The following is a 21049-nucleotide window of genomic DNA, read 5'->3' as shown; positions in this document are numbered from 1 at the left end:
CAAGGAGATGGGAGTGCGCGGGAAGGCCCATCGGCAGGCAGTCAAAGACCTCTCCAGGGCCGCTGAAAAGGGGAGCCAGTGGCTGTGGATGAAAAGAAAGGACTCCATCTGGGCCTTCAAGTGAGTTGATGGTACCTGTAAGTGTAACAGAGGCCAGCTAGTAGTTGCTGTGCGAGTAAACCTCACTCCTCTGATCTCAAGAGACACGCTAGAGGTTGCAGCCTTTAGCCTCCTTGTTAGAGCGTCCGACTCTCAAGCCGGCAGACCCGGGTTCGAGTCCCGCTTGGAGCGGGCGGTGCGGACAGGAGGGGTTACATAGGGAGTGAACTAGTGTTAGACCGATATATCGGGCCGATATTTGGCCGATATAAGGCTGCTGCGTTCGTCAATATTTTTTTCCCTGCATTATTTACAGACAGGCGTCCACAGGGCAGCTCTCACCGTCTTCAAACTGTCTTGCTCCCTCGCGCATATTAATCAAAATCAATTGAGAATTGACACGATGGTAAAAGGTGGAAAGACTGAAGTTTCACGTGGAGCATTGGGAGATTTGTTCCTGAATTACCGCTGGTGTTGCTCTACAAGAGATTAAGTTAAGTGCACCTACACTCTAAAAAATGCTGGGTTAAAAATAACCCAAGTTGGGTTGAAAATGGACTAACCCATCAGTTGGGTTGTTTTAACCTATCAATTGGGTTGTTTTAAGCAAACATTTAACCCAACCGCTGGGTCAAAACAACCCAATTGCTGGGTTAGTCCATATTCAACCCAACTTGGGTTATTTTTAAACCAGCATTTTTTAGAGTGTAACCATTAAATGACTAGGTTGTAAACAGTTTTAAAATGAAGTATAGTACAGTCAGTGTCCACCTTATTATGCTGCTTGCTTGTTGATACTGTGTGCAATAGTGTAATTATTTTATTTATGCTTAAATATTTATTTTCAGAATTTATTTTCACAACTCTTTTTTTTCTTGTTCTACCTCACCTGTTGTTACTATTTGTTAAATATTGTTTTTTTTAGTTCAATAAATGTTCCTTTTTTAAATTGTAAATTTTAAATTGTTATCATCATGATCATTGTGTCATTTTTATGTTGTAAATTGAGGGAGCAAAAGCAGTATCGGCTCCAAATATCGGCTCAAGAAAATCGGCAGCCCGTATCGGTCATCGGCTAAGGCTGATGAAAAAAAATCGGTATCGGCATCGCCACTAAAAAAATCCATATCGGTCGATCCCTAGAGTGAACCCGGGACGCTGGGATTCACTGCTGAACCCTCTGGAGGTGTCTGGGTCCAACACGTCCACTTGATAACCCGAAGGGTGCCATCCCTCATTTGACCATCCCACGGAGTATCATCTGTGCCTCAAATACACATTTACTAAGGGATATCAACATCTAGTCCTATACAACAGACCCATTCAAGCATCACTCTCACCGCAGTTACGCCAAGAGATTCATCATTTCCTATTATGTAGTAATTCATACCTGAAATTGAGGCCACACTTTTGGATGAGCGGGAAAATGAGCCGGTCCATGATGGGCACCAGGGTCAGGATGAGGATGGGGTTCACAGTCTGACAGGGAAGAGAGGGATTTCAGTCAAACTACATCAGATACAGGTCTGGTTCACCATTTCACACTATCTTTCAAGAGCTTGGGGAAATTAAATCAAGCATTCTGCGTTAGTTCAGACAGGCCACGCTATCAGCTGACTGGAAAAATTCCAACTCCGCCCATATCAGCTGATCTGATTTCCTATGCGCTCAATTGGCATCTCTCAAACAGGGCACCTTACTTAAGCACAGCTTCAGTTCAGTCTGCCTGCTTGGCTGCTTTGCAACCCACCTCCTCCCCAGCTCCGCCTTATACTGTGTTTAACTTAATCAATGTCATTCTGTTGTCGTTGATGCATGCTCTGTTCTCAATGGGGGATTTCACTGCCCTACCAGTTTAAAAAATGGGAGGTTGTCCCCAGAAGCTGCTGCTGTTCCCTGTCTTGGCTTTTCATGGAGCTCATGATAAGGACGGGGAATTTAGAACAGAGCCAATATGCCAATAAAAAGTTGACAAAGTTTATCTATGGTGTTTTTGACTTAAATGAACCCGACTGACATGAGCTTAATTAACTTTTATTCAGCAATGATGCATTTTTATCAAAAGTGACAGACTTTTATAATGTTATAAAAGATTCCAATTTAAAATTGGAATTATACTGCACTATTTCATTTATCAATGAATAAAAATAAAATAAAAAAAGAGATCAATTGGGTAGCAATATTCAATTTGAAATGCAATATGTAAAATGACAGTGTATTTCTGTATTTAAAAGTACATTTTCAATTCTAAATGAGCAACATTTAGAGCAAAATGCTAATTCAAATTCAATAATATCATTTAAATTAGCAATTTTTTTTACAATAGTTTTAACATATAATTTATAAAGTTTTTTTTTTTAAACTTTTATACGTTTCAAAAATCAAACGTTGCGCATTTGGTAGAGAAAATTACAATTTAAATACAGAAATACACTACCATTTTGCATATTACATTTCAAATTAAATATTGCTACCCATATGCATCCATAAATATGAAGCAACACAACTAATAATCATAAATGTGTCTTGAGCATCATATCTGAATGGTTTGTGAAGGATCATGTGACACTGAAGACTGGAGTATTGATGATAAATTCAGCTTTGATCACAGGCATTACACTTTACTATATATTCACACAGAAAACATTTATCTTAAATTATAATATTTCAGAATATTACTGTTGTCTCACCTGCATCTGGTCTGGCTGCAGGATGAACCCTTTCTACAGACAGGAGGAAATGACATGGTTTTTAAGAAAGACATAATTCTCAAGTGATATTTCATAAAGCTCTGTGTATTGAGCCTAGTTCCGCCATATTTTAGATCTTAATCGTGACTATAGACATCAGATCATGATCGACCGACAACACAAACATAAAGTGAGAGTCACTGCTGACAAACTCAGAGCAATTCAATCAAATCAAGACACTCACAAAGTCTCCGCTCATGGTGGTGGCCTGGAGAGTCCAGCGGGAGCCCTGGACACGACCAACAGACACAAACCGTTACCAAACACTGGCCCAACCAAACGACCCGACACAGAAACCAGGCCAGGCCTTACCTTCTGGTCAAACAGGGTCCAGAACATGGGCAGGGGGATGTAGAGGAACAGCACCTTCAACACCATCTTTATCTGAGCGATGAGCAGTTTCTATAGAAGAGAGAGAATAGAGGAATGTGGGTGTGGGTGTGTGTGTGTGTGTGTGTGTGTGTGTGTGTGATGGGTAGGTTTAGGGGTAGTGTGTGTGTGTGTGTGTGTGTGTGTGTGTGTGTGTGTGTGTGTGTGTGTGTGTGTGTGTGTGTGTGTGTGTGTGTGTGTGTGTGTGTGTGTTGGGTAGGTTTAGGGGTAGTGTGTGTGTGTGTGTGTGTTGGGTAGGTTTAGGGGTAGTGTGTGTGTGTTGGGTAGGTTTAGAGGAAGTGTGTGTGTGTGTGTGTGTGTGTGTGTGTGTGTGTGTGTGTGTGTGTGTGTGTGTGTGTGTTGGTGTGTGTTGGATAGGTTTAGGGGTAGTGTGTGTGTGTGTGTGTGTGTGTGTGTGTGTGTGTGTGTGTGTGTGTGTGTGTGTGTGTGTGTGTGTGTGTGTGTGTGTTGGGTAGGTTTAGGGGTAGTGTGTGTGTGTGTTGGGTAGGTTTAGGGGAAGTGTGTGTGTGTGTGTGTGTGTGTGTGTGTGTGTGTGTGTGTGTGTGTGTGTGTGTGTGTGTGTGTGTGTGTGTGTGTGTGTGTGTGTGTGTGTGTGTGTGTGTGTGTGTGTTGGGTAGGTTTAGGGGTAGTGTGTGTGTGTTGGGTAGGTTTAGAGGAAGTGTGTGTGTGTGTGTGTGTGTGTGTGTGTGTGTTGGGTAGGTTTAGGGGTAGTGTGTGTGTATGTGTGTGTGTGTGTGTGTGTGTGTGGTAGGTTTAGGGGTAGTGTGTGTGTGTTGGGTAGGTTTAGGGGTAGTGTGTGTGTGTTGGGTAGGTTTAGGGGTAGTGTGTGTGTGTGTGTTGGATAGGTTTAGGGGCAGGGGCAGTGTGTGTGTGTGTGTGTGTGTGTGTGTGTGTGTGTGTGTGTGTGTGTGTGTGTGTGTGTGATGGGTAGGTTTAGGGGCAGGGGCAGTGTGTGTGTGTGTGTGTGTGTGTGTGTGTGTGTGTGTGTGTGTGTGTGTGTGTGTGTGTGTGTGTGTGTGTGTGTGTGTGTGTGTGTGTGTGTGTGATGGGTAGGTTTAGGGGTAGTGTGTGTGTGTTAGGTAGGTTTAGGGGTAGTGTGTGTGTGTTGGGTAGGTTTAGGGGTAGTGTGTGTGTGTTGGATAGGTTTAGGGGCAGGGGCAGTGTGTGTGTGTGTGTGTGTGTGTGTGTGTGTGTGTGTGTGTGTGTGTGTGTGTGTGTGTGTGTGTGTGATGGGTAGGTTTAGGGGCAGTGTGTGTGTGTGTGTGTGTGTGTGTGTGTGTGTGTGTGTGTGTGTGTGTGATGGGTAGGTTTTGGGGTAGTGTGTGTGTGTTGGGTAGGTTTAGGGGTAGTGTGTGTGTGTGTGTTGGGTAGGTTTAGGGGTAGTGTGTGTGTGTGTGTGTGTGTGTGTGTGTGTGTGTGTGTGTGTGTGTGTGTGTGTGTGTGTGTGTGTGTGTGTGTGTGTGTGTGTGTGTGTGTGTGTGTGTGTGTGTGTGTGTGTGTGTGTGTGTGTGATGGGTAGGTTTAGGGGCAGGGGCAGTGTGTGTGTGTGTGTGTGTGTGTGTGTGTGATGGGTAGGTTTAGGGGCAGTATAAGGGGATAGAAAATATGGTTTGTACGGTATAAAAACCATTACGCCTATGGAATGTCCTCACATTTCACAAAAACAAACGTGTGTGTGTGTGTGTGTGTGTGTGTGTGTGAGTGTGTTGGGTAGGTTTAGGGGTAGTGTGTGTCTCCTCGTCTTCATTTGTACAATTATTTTTACACTTGTACTTATTATTATTACAATTTTATATAGACTGTTTTAAACAATAGAAGTCTATGGGAAGTCCCCGTTTAGATAGCCAGGTCAATGTGTGTGTGAACAGAGATGGCAGGACTGTGGCATACATCATATTTGTCATTGGCCCAGTCCATCCAGTGTTCCCTCTTTGGATGAATGCTGCTTCTGTGCCTGAAACGGTTCTTGAGGGCAAACTACAGAAAGAGAAAATTGTTTTAATGAGATGATCAGTGTTGGGGTAACTCACAAAATATCTGAGTTACTTTTCAAATAAGTAACGCAAGTTTCTTTGTTTTCCCATGTGTTGACTGACAGCTCTCCCGTCCTCATGTTGAGAGGAATCAGGAGTAAGTGCAGACGCGGTGTGTGTGTGAACATGATGATTATTGTAGATCTGGACTAAATGTGAGCATTTACTCATCTGAGCTTAGGAGCAACGGCTTGTGGTACATCACACAGAGGCAGAAAATCCCTCTCCAGAACATTTACATTCACCGTTCCCTGCTGGTGGAACGATCTTCCCACCGCCATCCGCCAACATTCAAACCACAGCTGAAAACTCACCTCTTCCGTGAGCACTTAACCTTATCTTTAAAAAAAGATATTTTCCTTCTATTTTCCTCTACTTCTTCCCTGCCCTAGTGTATGATGCTCTGTGCAATGTCCAAAGCGCAGTAATTCAGGCGCTTTCTGTGTTTCGCTGCCTCCTCATGACGGATCGCTTCCTGTACTCCTCAGTTGTAATCGCTGCTGCTAAATGCATATGTAAATGTAAAATCTGACTTCACAAAATCAGATTCAGCATTCCTCAAAATAAAATTAAAAAGTGAAAATACAAACTCAGGATATTACACAATTTTGCATTAATTAAATATGTTAAATTACACAAATACACTTAATTAGTGTCTTTGCTGCTGACCTTCAATGATTCAATTTATCCATACTAATAATAAAAAATAAACTACATTTGTTGTTCAACAAAGTATTGAATTCTCTTCTGCAATCCAGAATGGCAGCGGTGCCCTCTACTGTACAGGAGAGAATTTTGCATTTCCCTTTGCATTTTCACTTTTGAGACCCTATTTTAATGATCTGGGGCCTCATTTATAAACGTTGCGTACGCACAAAAGAAGGCGTACGCCACTCTCTACGCAATAATTGGTATTTATAAAAAGCAAACTTGACGGGAAAATGTGCGGTCCTTCACGCAAGCTCTGACCCAGGCGTACGCACAAAAATGGGTGAAATGAGAAATGGCGACACCGTCGGCAGATGGAAGAAACACGTGAAAGTGTGTGAAACTGTTGACCGTTGTGTAAAAGAAATGGCAATACTGCCTCTCATAAATAACATGAAGACTTCACAAAGCAAGTATTACAATTAACAGCCTACACGAACACCCGTTTGATCGATCTGCAGTGTAAAACAAACAAAATCAAAACGAAAAAAAAGTGAAATATGTTCTGCAATAATATTGGCATGTTATGCAATTCATCCTCATAAATAATATGGTAAACAGAACGAAATAATGTACAAAACTGATATTCTCGTCAATGTGTCCGTCTGGCGGAGCAGAGATGCAATTAGATAGACAGATAGATAATTAGGGAGATATATAGATAAATAGATAGATAGATGTATTAATTGTCCACTGGGGAAAGTTGTTTTCATAGTAAAGATTTCTTCATCAGCTACGGAATCATGGTATTCATGCAAATGCCTTTAGTTTGTTTTATTTTAGATACAATAACATATGACGTATGTCTCTGCCATTCAGAAAGCTGCAAGAAATTACATTTGCACTGAACTATTTCCCATTTCCACGCAGAGAATAGGGATAGGGATTAATAGGGATTCCCCAATAATTGCCGCCAGTCTCTCATCAAGAGGGGTCAGCTCCGGTGTTCCCTTTCCCCCACCCGTGGCAGACACACTCTGGCGATGGAGCACTAGACGCTTTTTTGCCTCGACTTTGATGTCCGACCATTTCTTTTTTTTTTTCGGCCACGGTCCGAGGTTGTGAGGCTACAGCATTTAGGCGTCTGCAACCTTTTGCCACTCAGGTGCCTTTTTGGCATTAGTAATGCCCACACTGTGTCACTCCAAAACATAGTTTTCTCCTCTTTTCCACCTCGCCAACGATAATTTCTACTTCACATTGAGTGAAGTAACGTTTTTTTGATTTCCTCTCTGTATTTGCCATGATTTCGCAATCGATGAATATTAACTTGTGGGCGTTTCACGGACTATTTATGGGCAACTATGGGTGTGACATGAAGCCGCAAAAGCTGCGCTACATTTAGAATTGATTGTGATTTATTAAGGGAAAACTGCGTAGGATGTGCGTGCGCACGGTTTTATAAATCCGAATATTTCTGTGCGTACGCACGTCCTACGTTTCGTCCGTACGCCACTTCTGACGCAAATCCTACGCAAAGTTTTATAAATGAGGCCCCTGAGCACATGGTCTGAAGCTCATGGCGCAGGCGCACTTAGGGCGTGTCCGAATCCACTTTTGCAAGTTTAACAACAGGTAAACCGGTCGGCGCTACAGGCGCATGATCCAAAAGGGTTGTCCCTCGTCTCTAAGGGTGTACTCACACTAGGCATGGTTGCCTTTTACCGTGCCCGAGCGCGATTGTCCCCCCTCCCCACTCCCCCGCTGGCCTGCACTCACATTGCACTTAACATACCGGACCGGAGCACGCTTACGTCATTCATGATGCAAATTTTTGTTTTGAAGAAAACGGGAATAAAAGTGTTTTCGCTAATAGACTGCCTAAAACATTTATCATTTATGCCATGCAGCGATTTTCACTTGATTGCACTGCACATATCAGAATATTATTACGGAGGCAGCTGACTTTGACAGAGGAATTTGCAGCTTTACTCGCAAACTACAATTCATGTTCATCAATGAGGTGAGAACCAGGACCGTTATAAACGTGAATATACTTGATTTAATTGGAAAGTGTATCCAAGTAGTAATAGTTTGGTGTTTGCTGTCGTAATGTTGATAGTAGCGCGCAGCTGTTCCGTGCTCCAGCACGGTTAGCGCTCACACTGCATGCGAACCGCGCCCGAGTCCAACTGAACCGTGCTCTGGCCCACCTCTTCCAAGCGGGCCAGGGCCGGCTAATCGAGCCGCGCCCGGGCACGGGTCGGATCACTCACACTAGTCAAACGAACCGCGCTTTGGTGGTCAAACGCACTCGGGCACGGTTCAAACTGGCTAGTGTGAGTACACCCTTAATGAGTCATGGTTGTGTTTTGGGATTAACGTGCAATAAACCAATCAGAGCCTCATCTCCCATTCCCTTTAAAAGCCCGTTGTGCTCAAGGCAGGGCGGATTCACTGTTTACATGGAGGAATTTGTGAGGGGAAAAACTGAACGCTTCTCCAGGGAGGAATCCTTTTATTTTTGATATTTAAAAATGTGTGTGGGATAATCAGAGAGTACGCGTGTTGTGAACCGCCTATAGGCTCATATTACTAACACACCCTTTAAATAACACAAAAAATACTGCACTATTGACTTTAGAGCAGGTTTGTGTTGGTCAAAGGCGCAGTCGTCTTCAGTTCCTCACAATAGCAACGCTCCAGCAATGCTCCTGATCACACCTGGGCCTCATTTATAAGACTTTGCGTAGGATTTGCGTCAGAAGTGGCGTACGGATGAAACAGGATGTGCGTACGCACAGAAATATTCAGATTTATAAAACCGTGCGCACGCACATCCTACGCAGTTTTCCCTTAATAAATCACAATCAATTCTAAATGTAGCGCGGCTTCATGTCACGCCCATAGTTGCCCATAAATAGTCCGTGAAACGCCCACAAGTTAATATTCACTGATTGCGAAATCATGGCAAACACAGAGAGGAAATTAAAAAACGTAACTTCACTCAATGTGAAGTAGAAGTTATCGTTGGCGAGGTGGAAAAGAGGAGAAAAATGTTGTTGCTGGTAAATGTTGTTGTTGTAAGGGCACAGTGTGGGCATTACTAATGCCAAAAAGGCTCTTGAGTGGCAAAAGGTTGCAGACGCCGTAAATGCTGTAGCCTCACAACCTCGACCGTGGCCGAAATAAAAAAGAAATGGTCGGACATCAAAGTCGAGGCAAAAAAGCGTCTAGTGCTCCATCTCCAGAGTGTGTCTGCCACGGGTGGAGGAAAGGGAACACCGGAGCTGAGCCCTCTTGATGAGAGACTGGCGGGAATCCCTATTAATCCCTATCCCTATTATCTATGAAATAGTTCAGTGCAAATGTAATTTCTTGCAGTTTTCTGAATGGTTGAGACATACGTCATACGTTATTTTATGCATATGCATGAATATCTATCTATCTATCTATCTATCTATCTATCTATCTATCTATCTATCTATCTATCTATCTATCTATCTATCTATCTATCTATCTATCTATCTATCTATCTATCTATCTATTTATCTATCTATCTATCTATCTATCTATCTATCTATCTATCTATCTATCTATCTATCTATCTATCTATCTATCTATCTATCTATCTATCTATCTATCTATCTATCTATCTATCTATCTGTCTATCTATCTATCTATCTGTCTGTCTATCTAATTGCATCTATATCTGCTCCGCCAGACGGGCACATTGACGAGAATATCAGTTTTGTCGGCTACATTATTTTGTTCTGTTTACCATATTATTTATGAGGATGAATTGCATAACATGGCAATATTATTGCAGAACATATTTCACTTTTCTTTTTGCAAATATGTGTTCATTTGCATTTCTGTTGTAATTTCCGTTAGATTTTGTTTGTTTTACACTGCAGATCGATCAAACGGGTGTTCGTGTTGGCTTGCTTTGTGAAGTCTTCATGTTATTTATGAGAGGCAGTATTGCCATTTCTTTTACACAACGGTCTACAGTTTCACACACTTTCACGTGTTTCTTCATCTGCCGACGGTGTCGCCATCTCTCATTTCACCCGTTTTTGTGCGTATGCCTGGGTCAGAGTTTTCCCGCCAAGTTTGCTTTTTATAAATACCAATTACTGCGTAGAGAGCGGCGTACGCCTTCTTTTGTGCGTACACACCGTTTATAAATCAGGCCCCTGGTGTTCAGAGCAGACGCCCATGAGTGAACAGATGCGCCAGTGCATTTGATATTTAAACAAGGTGACGCTGGACATGAACATGAGAACTTTATTTTAGCCAAAAATAGACCTTTTTTGTTATTAAAAAACAAAACAAACAAGCAAGCCCAGCCTTGGTGAGAAAAAGTAATACAAAAGTAATGAATACACTTTCCATAAAAAGTAACTGATGCAATCAAGGCAAAAAGTGACTTAAATTTGATAGTGTTCTTCACACAAAGGTCATCATATGACGTTGGAATATAGAGCATAAGTCAAAAGGACTGCTTTCATGATACTTCTATGGTACTTATAGACTGTCCCCTGAGTGGAAAAGAGCAATCTGCAAAAGATCTCTTTATGTCGTACAGAAAATATAAAATCATGGTGTGAACCCATATGTTTTCATTCTTGTATGAAATATTCCTTTCCACAGACTCTAGTGATTGAGTCGACTCACCCCGATGCATTTACACACGGACCAGATGATGTTTCCTTCTGGATCTGTCTTGACATACATGCCACTGCCAGCGATGAACACCACTGTAACACACAGCACACATCAGAAACACACACACACACAGATCCCAGTGTGTGTTCAGTGGACTCAGCCTTACCCAGCGATACGACCATGAGAACGGCTGGGACCCCAAAGGCCAGAGGATAGCACTGCTGCTGTGTGTGGATGCCACACTGCTGAGCTGCACACCGAGGAGGAGGATATTATGGAACAAATACAATGGACATGTGTGTTAAAGTGCCCCTATTATGCTGGACTAAAGCCTCCTAATTTAGTTTTGGAGTTTGAGCATAATGGGGCACGAGTACCTCTGAGAACAGGCGTAATGAGCGTGGAAAGAAGACTTCCTGCGTTGATGCACAAATAAAACACTGAGAAAAACGTGTTGAGCTGGCGACTCTGTAACGATCAACATCACAACAAACCATTAGACAGAAAGGGGAAGAAACAGTAAAGCTGATGAAGATGTTTAGGATGTATCGTACCTGATGTTCCTGAAACTGATCGCCTCCAAATGCAGCCACACATGGTTTAATACCACCAGTGCCCAGAGCAATAAGGATCAAACCCAGCATGGACAGAGCGCTGAAATACACACATGACTTTACACAACTGTACAAACTGTATATTCTCTCCCCTCACACTGACCCTACCCCTAAACCTATCCATCACACACACACACACACACACACACACACACACACACACACACACACACACACACACACACACACACACACACACACACACACACACACACACACACACACACACACACACACACACACACACACACACACACACACACACACACAAGCAATTTCATTTGTCTCTTTCATCTGTCTCTATATAGTTTCAGTTCTTTTAAGGCGGTTTAGTATAGAGGGCCGCTTAAGTGCACTTAAAGAGAGACACTTTCATGATTGTTACTAAACACACTTAAATACACTTTTAAAAAGAGCACTTTTTTCTAGCTCCTCCATGAACTGCCACCTTAACATGGTGGAGGGGTTTGAGTACCCGAATGACCCTAGGAGCTACGTTGTCCGGGGCTATATGCCCCTGGTAGGGTCTCCCAAGGCAAACAGGTCCTAGGTGACGGGTCAGACTAAGAGCAGTTCAAAACCCCTTATGATGACAAAAAAAAGGAGGACCGTGACGTCGCCCGGTACGGCGCAGCCGAGGCCCCACCCTGGAGCCAGGCCTGGGGTTGGGGCTCGTATGCGAGCGCCTGGTGGCCGGGCCTTCCCCCACGGGGTCCGGCCGGGCTCAGCCCAAAGGAGCGACGTGGGGACACCTTCCCGTGGGCCCACCACTCACGGGAGGGACCGTAAGGGGCCGGTGCAAAGCGAATCGGGCAGCAGTCGAAGGCGGGGGCCTAGACGACCCGATCCCTGGACATGGAAACTGGCTCTTGGGACATGGAATGTCACCTCGCTGGCGGGGAAGGAGCCTGAGATTGTGCGTGAGGTTGAGAGGTTCCGACTAGAGATAGTCGGGATCACCTCCACGCACGGCTTGGGCTCTGGAACCACACTCCTCGAGAGGGGATGGACTCTTCACCACTCTGGAGTTGCCCATGGTGAGAGGCGGCGGGCTGGTGTGGGTTTGCTTATAGCCCCCCAGCTCTGCCGCCATGTGTTGGAGTTTACCCCGGTGAACGAGAGGGTCGTTTCCCTGCGGCTTCGGCTCAGGGATAGGTCTCTCACTGTTGTGTGTGCCTACGGGCCAAACAGCAGGGCAGAGTACCCGACCTTCTTGGAGTCTCTGGGAGGGGTGCTGGAGAGTGCTCCGACTGGGGACTCCGTCGTTCTACTGGGGGACTTCAACGCCCACGTGGGCAATGACAGTGAAACCTGGAGGGGCGTGATTGGGAGGAACAAACCCAGCATGGTCTGATCTGATCTGAACCCGAGTGGTGTTCAGTTATTGGACTTCTGTGCTAGTTACAGTTTGTCCATAACGAACACCATGTTCAAGCATAAGGGTGTCCATCAGTGCACATGGCACCAGGACACCCTAGGTCGTAGGTCAATGATCGACTTTATGGTCGTTTCATCTGACCTGCGGCCGTATGTCTTGGACACTCGGGTGAAGAGAGGGGCGGAGCTGTCAACTGATCACCACCTGGTGGTGAGTTGGATCCGATGGCGGGGGAGGAAGCTGGATAGACTCGGTAGACCCAAACGTACTGTGAGGGTCTGCTGGGAACGTTTGGCCGAGCCCCCTGTCAGAGAGATCTTAAACTCCTGCCTCCGGCAGAGCTTCAACCGGATCCCGAGGGAGGCTGGAGATATTGAGTCCGAGTGGACCATGTTCTCCACCTCCATTGTCAAAGCGGCTGCTCGGAGCTGTGGACGCAAGGTCTCCGGTGCCTGTCGAGGCGGCAATCCCCGAACCCGGTGGTGGACACCAGAAGTAAGGGATGCCGTCAAGCTGAAGAAGGAGTCCTATCGGGCCTGGCTGGCTTGTGGGACTCCTGAGGCAGCTGACAGGTACCGGCAGGCTAAACGGACTGCAGCCCGGGTGGTTGTGGAGGCAAAAACTCGGGCCTGGGAGGAGTTCGGTGAGGCCATGGAAAAGGACTATCGGCTGGCCTCGAAGAGATTCTGGCAAACCGTCCGGCGCCTCAGGAGGGGGAAGCAGTGCCCTACCAACGCTGTTTACAGTGGCGATGGGCGGCTGTTGACCTCAACTGGGGATGTTGTCGGACGGTGGAAGGAATACTTCGAGGATCTCCTCAATCCCACCGTCACGTCTTCCATTGAGGAAGCAGAGGCTGGGGGCTCAGAGGAGGACTCGTCCATCACCCAAGCTGAAGTCACCGAGGTGGTCAAGAAACTCCTCGGTGGCAAGGCACCGGGGGTGGATGAGATCCGCCCTGAGTACCTCAAGTCTCTGGATGTCGTGGGGCTGTCTTGGCTGACACGCCTCTGCAGCATCGCGTGGCGGTCGGGGACAGTGCCTCTGGGATGGCAGACCGGGGTGGTGGTCCCTCTTTTTAAGAAGGGGGACCGGAGGGTGTGTTCCAACTATAGGGGGATCACACTTCTCAGCCTCCCCGGGAAAGTCTATGCCAGGGTACTGGAGAGGAGAATTCGGCCGATAGTGGAACCTCGGATTCAGGAGGAACAGTGTGGTTTTCATCCTGGTCGTGGAACACTGGACCAGCTCTATACCCTCTACAGGGTGCTGGAGGGTTCATGGGAGTTTGCCCAACCAGTCCACATTTGTTTTGTGGATTTGGAGAAGGCATTCGACTGTGTCCCTCGCGGCGTCCTGTGGAGGGTGCTGGGGGAATATGGGGTCCGGGGTCCTTTGCTGAGGGCTGTCCGGTCCCTGTATGACCGAAGCAGGAGTTTGGTCCGCATTGCCGGCAGTAAGTCAGACTTGTTCCCGGTGCATGTTGGACTCCGGCAGGGCTGCCCTTTGTCGCCGGTTCTGTTCATAATTTTTATGGACAGAATTTCTAGGCGCAGCCAGGGGCCGGAGGGTGTCAGGTTTGGGGACCACACGGTTTCGTCTCTGCGAGTGTCATCGAGTGTCAGGATCCCAAAATTTACCCATTCATCCTGCTGAAGCGTCACTTCGTATTGCCTGTATCCACTTTTATCATCTTAAACGCTCGTTTTTTTGGGTCGACAGCTTATAAAAACGTATTTCTGTGTTTTTTAGCTTGTTTGCTGTACACTTTGTCACATATCAGCTTTTAGACATTGTTCTGTTTTTTGTTATAAGTCCGAAATGACAACGAGGCAGCCTCCCGCGATGCAAAGTCAATGGAGAGCGTTGGATTGTTTCCCCCCCCCCCGGTGTGGGCGTGGCCTAAATACGCTCTGTCTCTATGACCCTGTGGCCGGTTCTCCACTGGTCCTCCATGACCCTGTGGCCGGTTCTCCACTGGTCCTTCATGACCCTGTGGCCGGTTCTCCACTGGTCCTCCATGACCCTGTGGCCGGTTCTCCACTGGTCCTTCATGACCCTGTGGCCGGTTCTCCACTGGTCCTCCATGACCCTGTGGCCGGTTCTCCACTGGTCCTCCATGACCCTGTGGCTGGTTCTCCACTGGTCCTCCATGACCCTGTGGCCGGTTCTCCACTGGTCCTCCATGACCCTGTGGCCGGTTCTCCACTGGTCCTCCATGACCCTGTGGCCGGTTCTCCACTGGTCCTCCATGACCCTGTGGCCGGTTCTCCACTGGTCCTTCATGACCCTGTGGCCGGTTCTCCACTGGTCCTCCATGACCCTGTGGCCGGTTCTCCACTGGTCCTTCATGACCCTGTGGCCGGTTCTCCACTGGTCCTCCATGATCCTGTGGCCGGTTCTCCACTGGTCCTTCATGACCCTGTGGCCGGTTCTCCACTGGTCCTCCATGACCCTGTGGCCGGTTCTCCACTGGTTCTTCATGACCCTGTGGCCGGTTCTCCACTGGTTCTTCATGACCCTGTGGCCGGTTCTCCACTGTTCCTCCATGACCCTGTGGCCGGTTCTCCACTGGTTCTTCATGACCCTGTGGCCGGTTCTCCACTGGTTCTTCATGATCCTGTGGCCGGTTCTCCACTGGTCCTTCATGACCCTGTGGCCGGTTCTCCACTGGTCCTCCATGACCCTGTGGCCTGTTCTCGACTGGTTCTTCATGACCCTGTGGCCGGTTCTCCACTGTTCCTCCATGACTCTGTGGCCGGTTCTCCACTGGTCCTCCATGACCCTGTGGCCGGTTCTCCACTGGTCCTCCATGACCCTGTGGCCGGTTCTCCACTGGTCCTTCATGACCCTGTGGCCGGTTCTCCACTGGTCCTTCATGACCCTGTGGCCGGTTCCCCACTGGTCCTTCATGACCCTGTGGCCGGTTCTCCACTGGTCCTCCATGATCCTGTGGCCGGTTCTCCACTGGTCCTTCATGACCCTGTGGCCGGTTCTCCACTGGTCCTCCATGACCCTGTGGCCGGTTCCCCACTGGTCCTTCATGACCCTGTGGCCGGTTCTCCACTGGTCCTTCATGACCCTGTGGCCGGTTCTCCACTGGTCCTTCATGACCCTGTGGCCGGTTCTCCACTGGTCCTTCATGACCCTGTGGCCGGTTCTCCACTGGTCCTCCATGACCCTGTGGCCGGTTCTCCACTGGTCCTTCCTTGGAGCACTTCAAACGGTCAAACTCTCTCAAATCCTTACGCTTGCCCATTTTTCCTGCTTCTAACACATCAACTTTGAGGACAACATGTTCAATTGCTGCCTAATATATCCCACCCACTAACAGGAGATGAAGAGATGACAGATCAGGCATAACATAATGACCGGTTAAGTGAATATCACTGATGATATTCACTTAACCGGTCATTATGTTATGCCTGATCTGTCATAAATTGTATGCTGATTCTATTGTAATGCAGCTGATAGACAGAGATGAACTGTGTGTTGACGGACTCACACGTGGAAGGTGAAGTTATCCGGCGTGCCGTCCCGGTTAGTGTCTGTGATGTCATGAATAGTGCTGATGGCCATGATGACCTGGCCAATGGCGTACACTATAGACAGGTAGATGATCGTTCTGAAAGCACACAAGCAGCATCACAGCATTCACTCTCAAAGTCTGGGACAGATCCTGATTCGTCAGCCTGGGAATTTCCCCATAAAACCTACTTGAACTTGCCGAGCCAGGAATCAGCGATGATGGCCCCCATGATGGGCGTCAAGTAGCACAGCGCCACAAAGGCATGATAGATAGAGGTCGCGAGGTCATCGTCCCAAAGAAGAAAATACCGGAAATACAGCACCAACACAGCTGGACAGACAGAGGCAGGTTCACAATCACAGAGTCAGTGTATAGTTTGCTCTTTTACTGTATTATTGCGAGCAGTGAATCTACTGGAATTTCTTTCTATTGATGTTTGAGCTTCTCTCTTATTTTTGAAACCATAAAAGTGTCTGTGCATCAGAGACTGAAGATCCTACACTCGGTTAAGCTCTACCCACACATGAGGGGAGGTTCTCACGACCTCACTCAATGTTTCCTAAAAGTTCTGTAAAGGTGAGGAAAATCCTGAGCCTTTATAAAACATTAGGAACATTCCTAAAACGTCCTCTTTTGGTTATGAAAGTGCTGCAGTTCAAGGTTCCTGATATGACTCTAGGGGGACGTTCCATTTTGGTTATTTTATGGTCAAATATCAAAGTTACAAAGAGGATATTTGGGACAGAACGTTCCCACACGGTTCCCCACTGTAAAAGCCAACAGTTGTTCTTACTAAGACTTTTTTAGTAAACTTTACTTAATGTCCAATAATTTGTTGAACTTACTTAAAACAAGTAAGTAATCTGAACTATTTGCATGCTATGCCTTCGTTACTTAGAAAACTCAAGTAAACATTACTTGACTGGTTTGAGTACCATTTTCACTCCACTCCACTCCACTCCACTCCACTCCATCACTCATTTCCTCCACTTCCTCTCAACATAATTGTGATTAGTGTTCCCTTTGGTTGGACACTTGGAACTTCATTCATATTATAGTAATTACCTTCCTATTAATGCAGCAATGCAACAAGAAATCATAGTTGTATGATTTCAAAAGAAGGGAAGTAATATATATATATATATATATATATATATATATATATATATATATATATATATATATATATATATATATATATATATATATATATATATATATATATATATATATATATATATATATATATATATATATAAAAAATATTTGTCCATTAATGATATACAACATAACTATATTTAATGTCAAATAATGATCTTTTAACATTATTTTTGCTAATATTTAGTTATGTTCAGTGTTTTATCACATGCACCAGTTATGTTCAGTGTTTACTGGTCTTTTTATAATGTCTCAGTCTTACCTCGCATGCCATAGTAGGAGAATCTCTCACAGAACTCGTTGACCACGATAAAGAAAATGCTGATGGGATACCCACAGCACTCAGCCGTCTGTACCAACACACAATCACATTACAACACACTATCATATCACACATTTACTTCATACACACCGACATTATCTCTACAGAGCATGTGCAAAAACAGCATGTGTGCATGGTGTAATATTTCTGTATAGAAGCTTTTTTTAATGCTGTTCATGTTTTTAAATGACATTTATTTCATACTAAGTATACTACAAATCCATTAACATATTTATTGACATATTGCTTGAGACTTAATGATATAAATATTATAATTAAACTTTATTTGGAGTTCTTCTTTATTGCGTATTTCTTAATATTAAGCCTAAAATGTGTTTTGATATCACTATTAATATGAGTTTGATCTCTGTATATCAGTCTTTAAATGCAAGATAAGGTGTACTTGCAATAGTTCCACTTTAGCACAATCATATACACTTCAGGATGTCTTTAGTTGGACCTCAGTGCTGTTTATGAATAATTAAAGTGCATTAAGTACAAAATGACTTGTTCAAATTTAGCAGACTTATTTTATATCATTTCAGTTCACTAAAAGTACAATTGTATGGTATTTATATTAAGTACATAAATATGTGTTTTTGTAGAGTATACTTAGCATAAAATAAATGCATTTCAAATACATTTTGGTACATTTGTTATTCTTTGGGGTTATTATTTAAACACATCATATTATTTAGTTCGATGTTTCTACAGTATATGTAAGGAAAGGACAGGACTGAAAGCATAAAGCCAAAGACGGTGTAATGACATTATTCATCTGTGCTAAACATGATCAGAAGTGCTGATAAACACTGACACGTGTTTATTACAGTAGCTGTCTAAACCAGAACATACTGCATACTTTTATTGATATTATATAAACGTAATAAAAAAAATATATTATTACACACTAACCCTAAATTAAAACAAGTTTTTAGAATAAAGGAAAACACTATTGTTTTGATTTTTTTTTCTCCAAATGCGGATTCACACACACACACACACACACACACACACACACACACACACACACACACACACACACACACACACACACACACACGCACACACACACGCACGCACGCACGCACGCACGCACGCACACACACACACACACACACACACACACACACACACACACACACAGGAAACATTCTGCATTTTTACATTTTTAATAAAACATTGTTTAGTATGTTTATAAAGCTATTTTAAATATGAGGTCACAGGAAATGTCCTCATATTTCATGTTTACGTTGTAGCTGTAATACCAGTGTAATACCCGTGTCATTATACAAATTTTTGTCCTCATAAATCACAAAAACAAACACACACACACACACACACACACACACACACACACACACACGCACACACTGATCTTTCACACAATCAGCAGTGCAAAGTTGATTCCTTTGATCTAACATTTGATGTTTTTTAAATGTTGTAGATTTATGTAGCAAATAAGAATCACTAAAGTTACTGAATATATTTTGAGACTAAGGTCTTCATGATTAGTTTTGCTCAAGGTAATTAAAGCAACAGCTTTTCAATAACGGATTGCGGTCAAAGGCACAATAATGAACATGATAATAAACAGCCGCTGACTTTAACATGTGTTGACATGACGGTGAGATTCAGATGGGAAATATCATATATTGAGTTGGGTGTCCACCTTAGAGATAATCACCATATTTAGAATGAAACCATCAGGTTTAAAAATATGATATTTATCATATCATTTAATAAAATATAACTACTGTGAATCTGTATTAGATTATTATGGGATCTCCTTCAATGCTCTCAGAATATTTTATAATTATTAATATTTTGTTTATATATATATATTTCTATATTAACATATTTTAATGACAGTATATTTATTGAACAAAAATGAATTCTTTTATTTTTCAAAATAAACAGAAAATAGTTCAAACTTTGCAAACAATAAGTTTTAACTCTACATTAGCATATTATTACAAGTAAATTATTATTATTATTATCAGCTGAAGTGTTTGTATCAATACTGTGCCTTTTGGCCCCTCCCCACCTCACACATTTATACGATTTTAAATAAAATAAGCCACTTTTATGATTTATTTCCACACAAAATCTGTTGCTCCATCAATGTTCAATACAAACATATATTTTTCTGCAATCATACACTTTGGGAGTACTGAAAAGCACATTAGTCTTAAGGTGTGCCATGAGCAACAGCAGAGCTTGTGTATATTGCAGACGATACTGAGCAGAACCACACGGAGAAGCCGAGAAAACCCCCTAAACCAACCGCCTTCAGCTGACTGCACACTACAGTACACAGATCCATCCACAGCGACTAAACACAGCAAATTACCCTGAAACAAATGACCCTGAATATCTGTGGAAACGACATGAATGTACTGAAATGTGCGTAAATACAGAGAGCGCACAGACATGTTTTGTTTGCGCATCTATATAATGGACTCGTGCATGTCTCCACAATCGTCTTTCCCTTGATTATAATCCTCATTCATCAAAACTTTACTTGAGAGACGCTGGTTTACTAAAACCAGCCGAGAAAGGCAGTTTGCGCATCATCTGGCCATACAGCGGTGGATGTTCTGACATTAGTTCAGTCTGGACCTCAATTCTCTCTGATGACAGAGTAAAATACAATCTCCCGTCTGTCCGATGATGTAAAGTCACTGGGTCCCACAGACTGGAGAAATGTTTGCGATGTAAGACAATTTAAGACTTTTTAGGGACCCACGGCCGACCTGATAATGTAGGCTTTCATTTTATGTATCATAAATAATCTTACCTTTTTCCTATTTTTCTTAGTCTCGTCCATCTTTTCGTCTGTGAGATGAATAAATGTTTGAATAAATCACATTGCAGAGTCAAGTTGCACTGATCATTTCTGAGATTGTAAAGGTCCTCACCTGTCATATTAGCAGCAAGAGTGTGTGTGTATGTGTGTGTGTGTGTGTGTGAGACAATTGGACACCTGTGTGAGAAAAGACCTGACCAGTGCAGAACGTCTGTGTAAGAGCTGCTAAAACAGGTGTGTGTCTTATTAGCATGGACTGTGTCCTGTCTGCTTTATGACATGAACAAGAGCAAGACAGATAAATAGATAATACTCAGGGGTCCATAGGGTAAGAACAGCAGCAATACACTGTTCACAGCGCTGTATACGAGAGGTGAGACTACATCAATTCAGATCTGCAGTTCTCAGATAAAACAAAAAACTAAACAACACAAGACAAACAAAAACAACAAGACAAACAAAAAACACAGAACAAAAAGACAAGACCAAAAAAACAAACAAGACAAAACAAAAGGCAAGACAAACAAAAACAACAAAAGACAAAACAAGATAATCGAAAACAACAAAAACTAAACAAAAAGACACCGCAAGACAAAACAACAAAAAAAATGTACAAGAACAACACAAGACAAAAGACAAGACAAAAAA

General features: G+C 43.9%; 1 protein-coding gene across 1 annotated transcript in view; it reads right to left on the bottom strand.

Annotated features, from left to right (window-relative positions):
- slc15a1a (solute carrier family 15 member 1a) overlaps positions 1–20587 on the bottom strand; it is a 34782-nt gene extending 14195 nt beyond the window's left edge. The window contains exons 1-13 of the mRNA XM_079820854.1: positions 20393–20587; positions 17533–17620; positions 16301–16442; positions 16089–16208; positions 11146–11245; positions 10969–11059; positions 10758–10841; positions 10601–10683; positions 5130–5216; positions 3162–3251; positions 3034–3078; positions 2790–2822; positions 1490–1578 (exon numbers count right to left, since the gene is read on the bottom strand). Of these exons, the coding sequence (XP_079676980.1) occupies positions 1490–1578; positions 2790–2822; positions 3034–3078; positions 3162–3251; positions 5130–5216; positions 10601–10683; positions 10758–10841; positions 10969–11059; positions 11146–11245; positions 16089–16208; positions 16301–16442; positions 17533–17620; positions 20393–20422 (1082 nt within the window). The 5' untranslated portion in view covers positions 20423–20587. The remainder of the gene's footprint in view (positions 1–1489; positions 1579–2789; positions 2823–3033; positions 3079–3161; positions 3252–5129; positions 5217–10600; positions 10684–10757; positions 10842–10968; positions 11060–11145; positions 11246–16088; positions 16209–16300; positions 16443–17532; positions 17621–20392) is intronic.
- Positions 20588–21049: the final 462 nt, after the last annotated feature.

This window comes from Gobio gobio, assembly GCF_949357685.1.
Source record: "Gobio gobio genome assembly, chromosome: 7".
Classification (NCBI taxonomy): Eukaryota; Metazoa; Chordata; class Actinopteri; order Cypriniformes; family Gobionidae; genus Gobio; species Gobio gobio.
The sequence above is the reverse complement of the archived record's forward strand: the minus strand, read 5'-3'. Positions and strand labels throughout refer to the sequence as shown.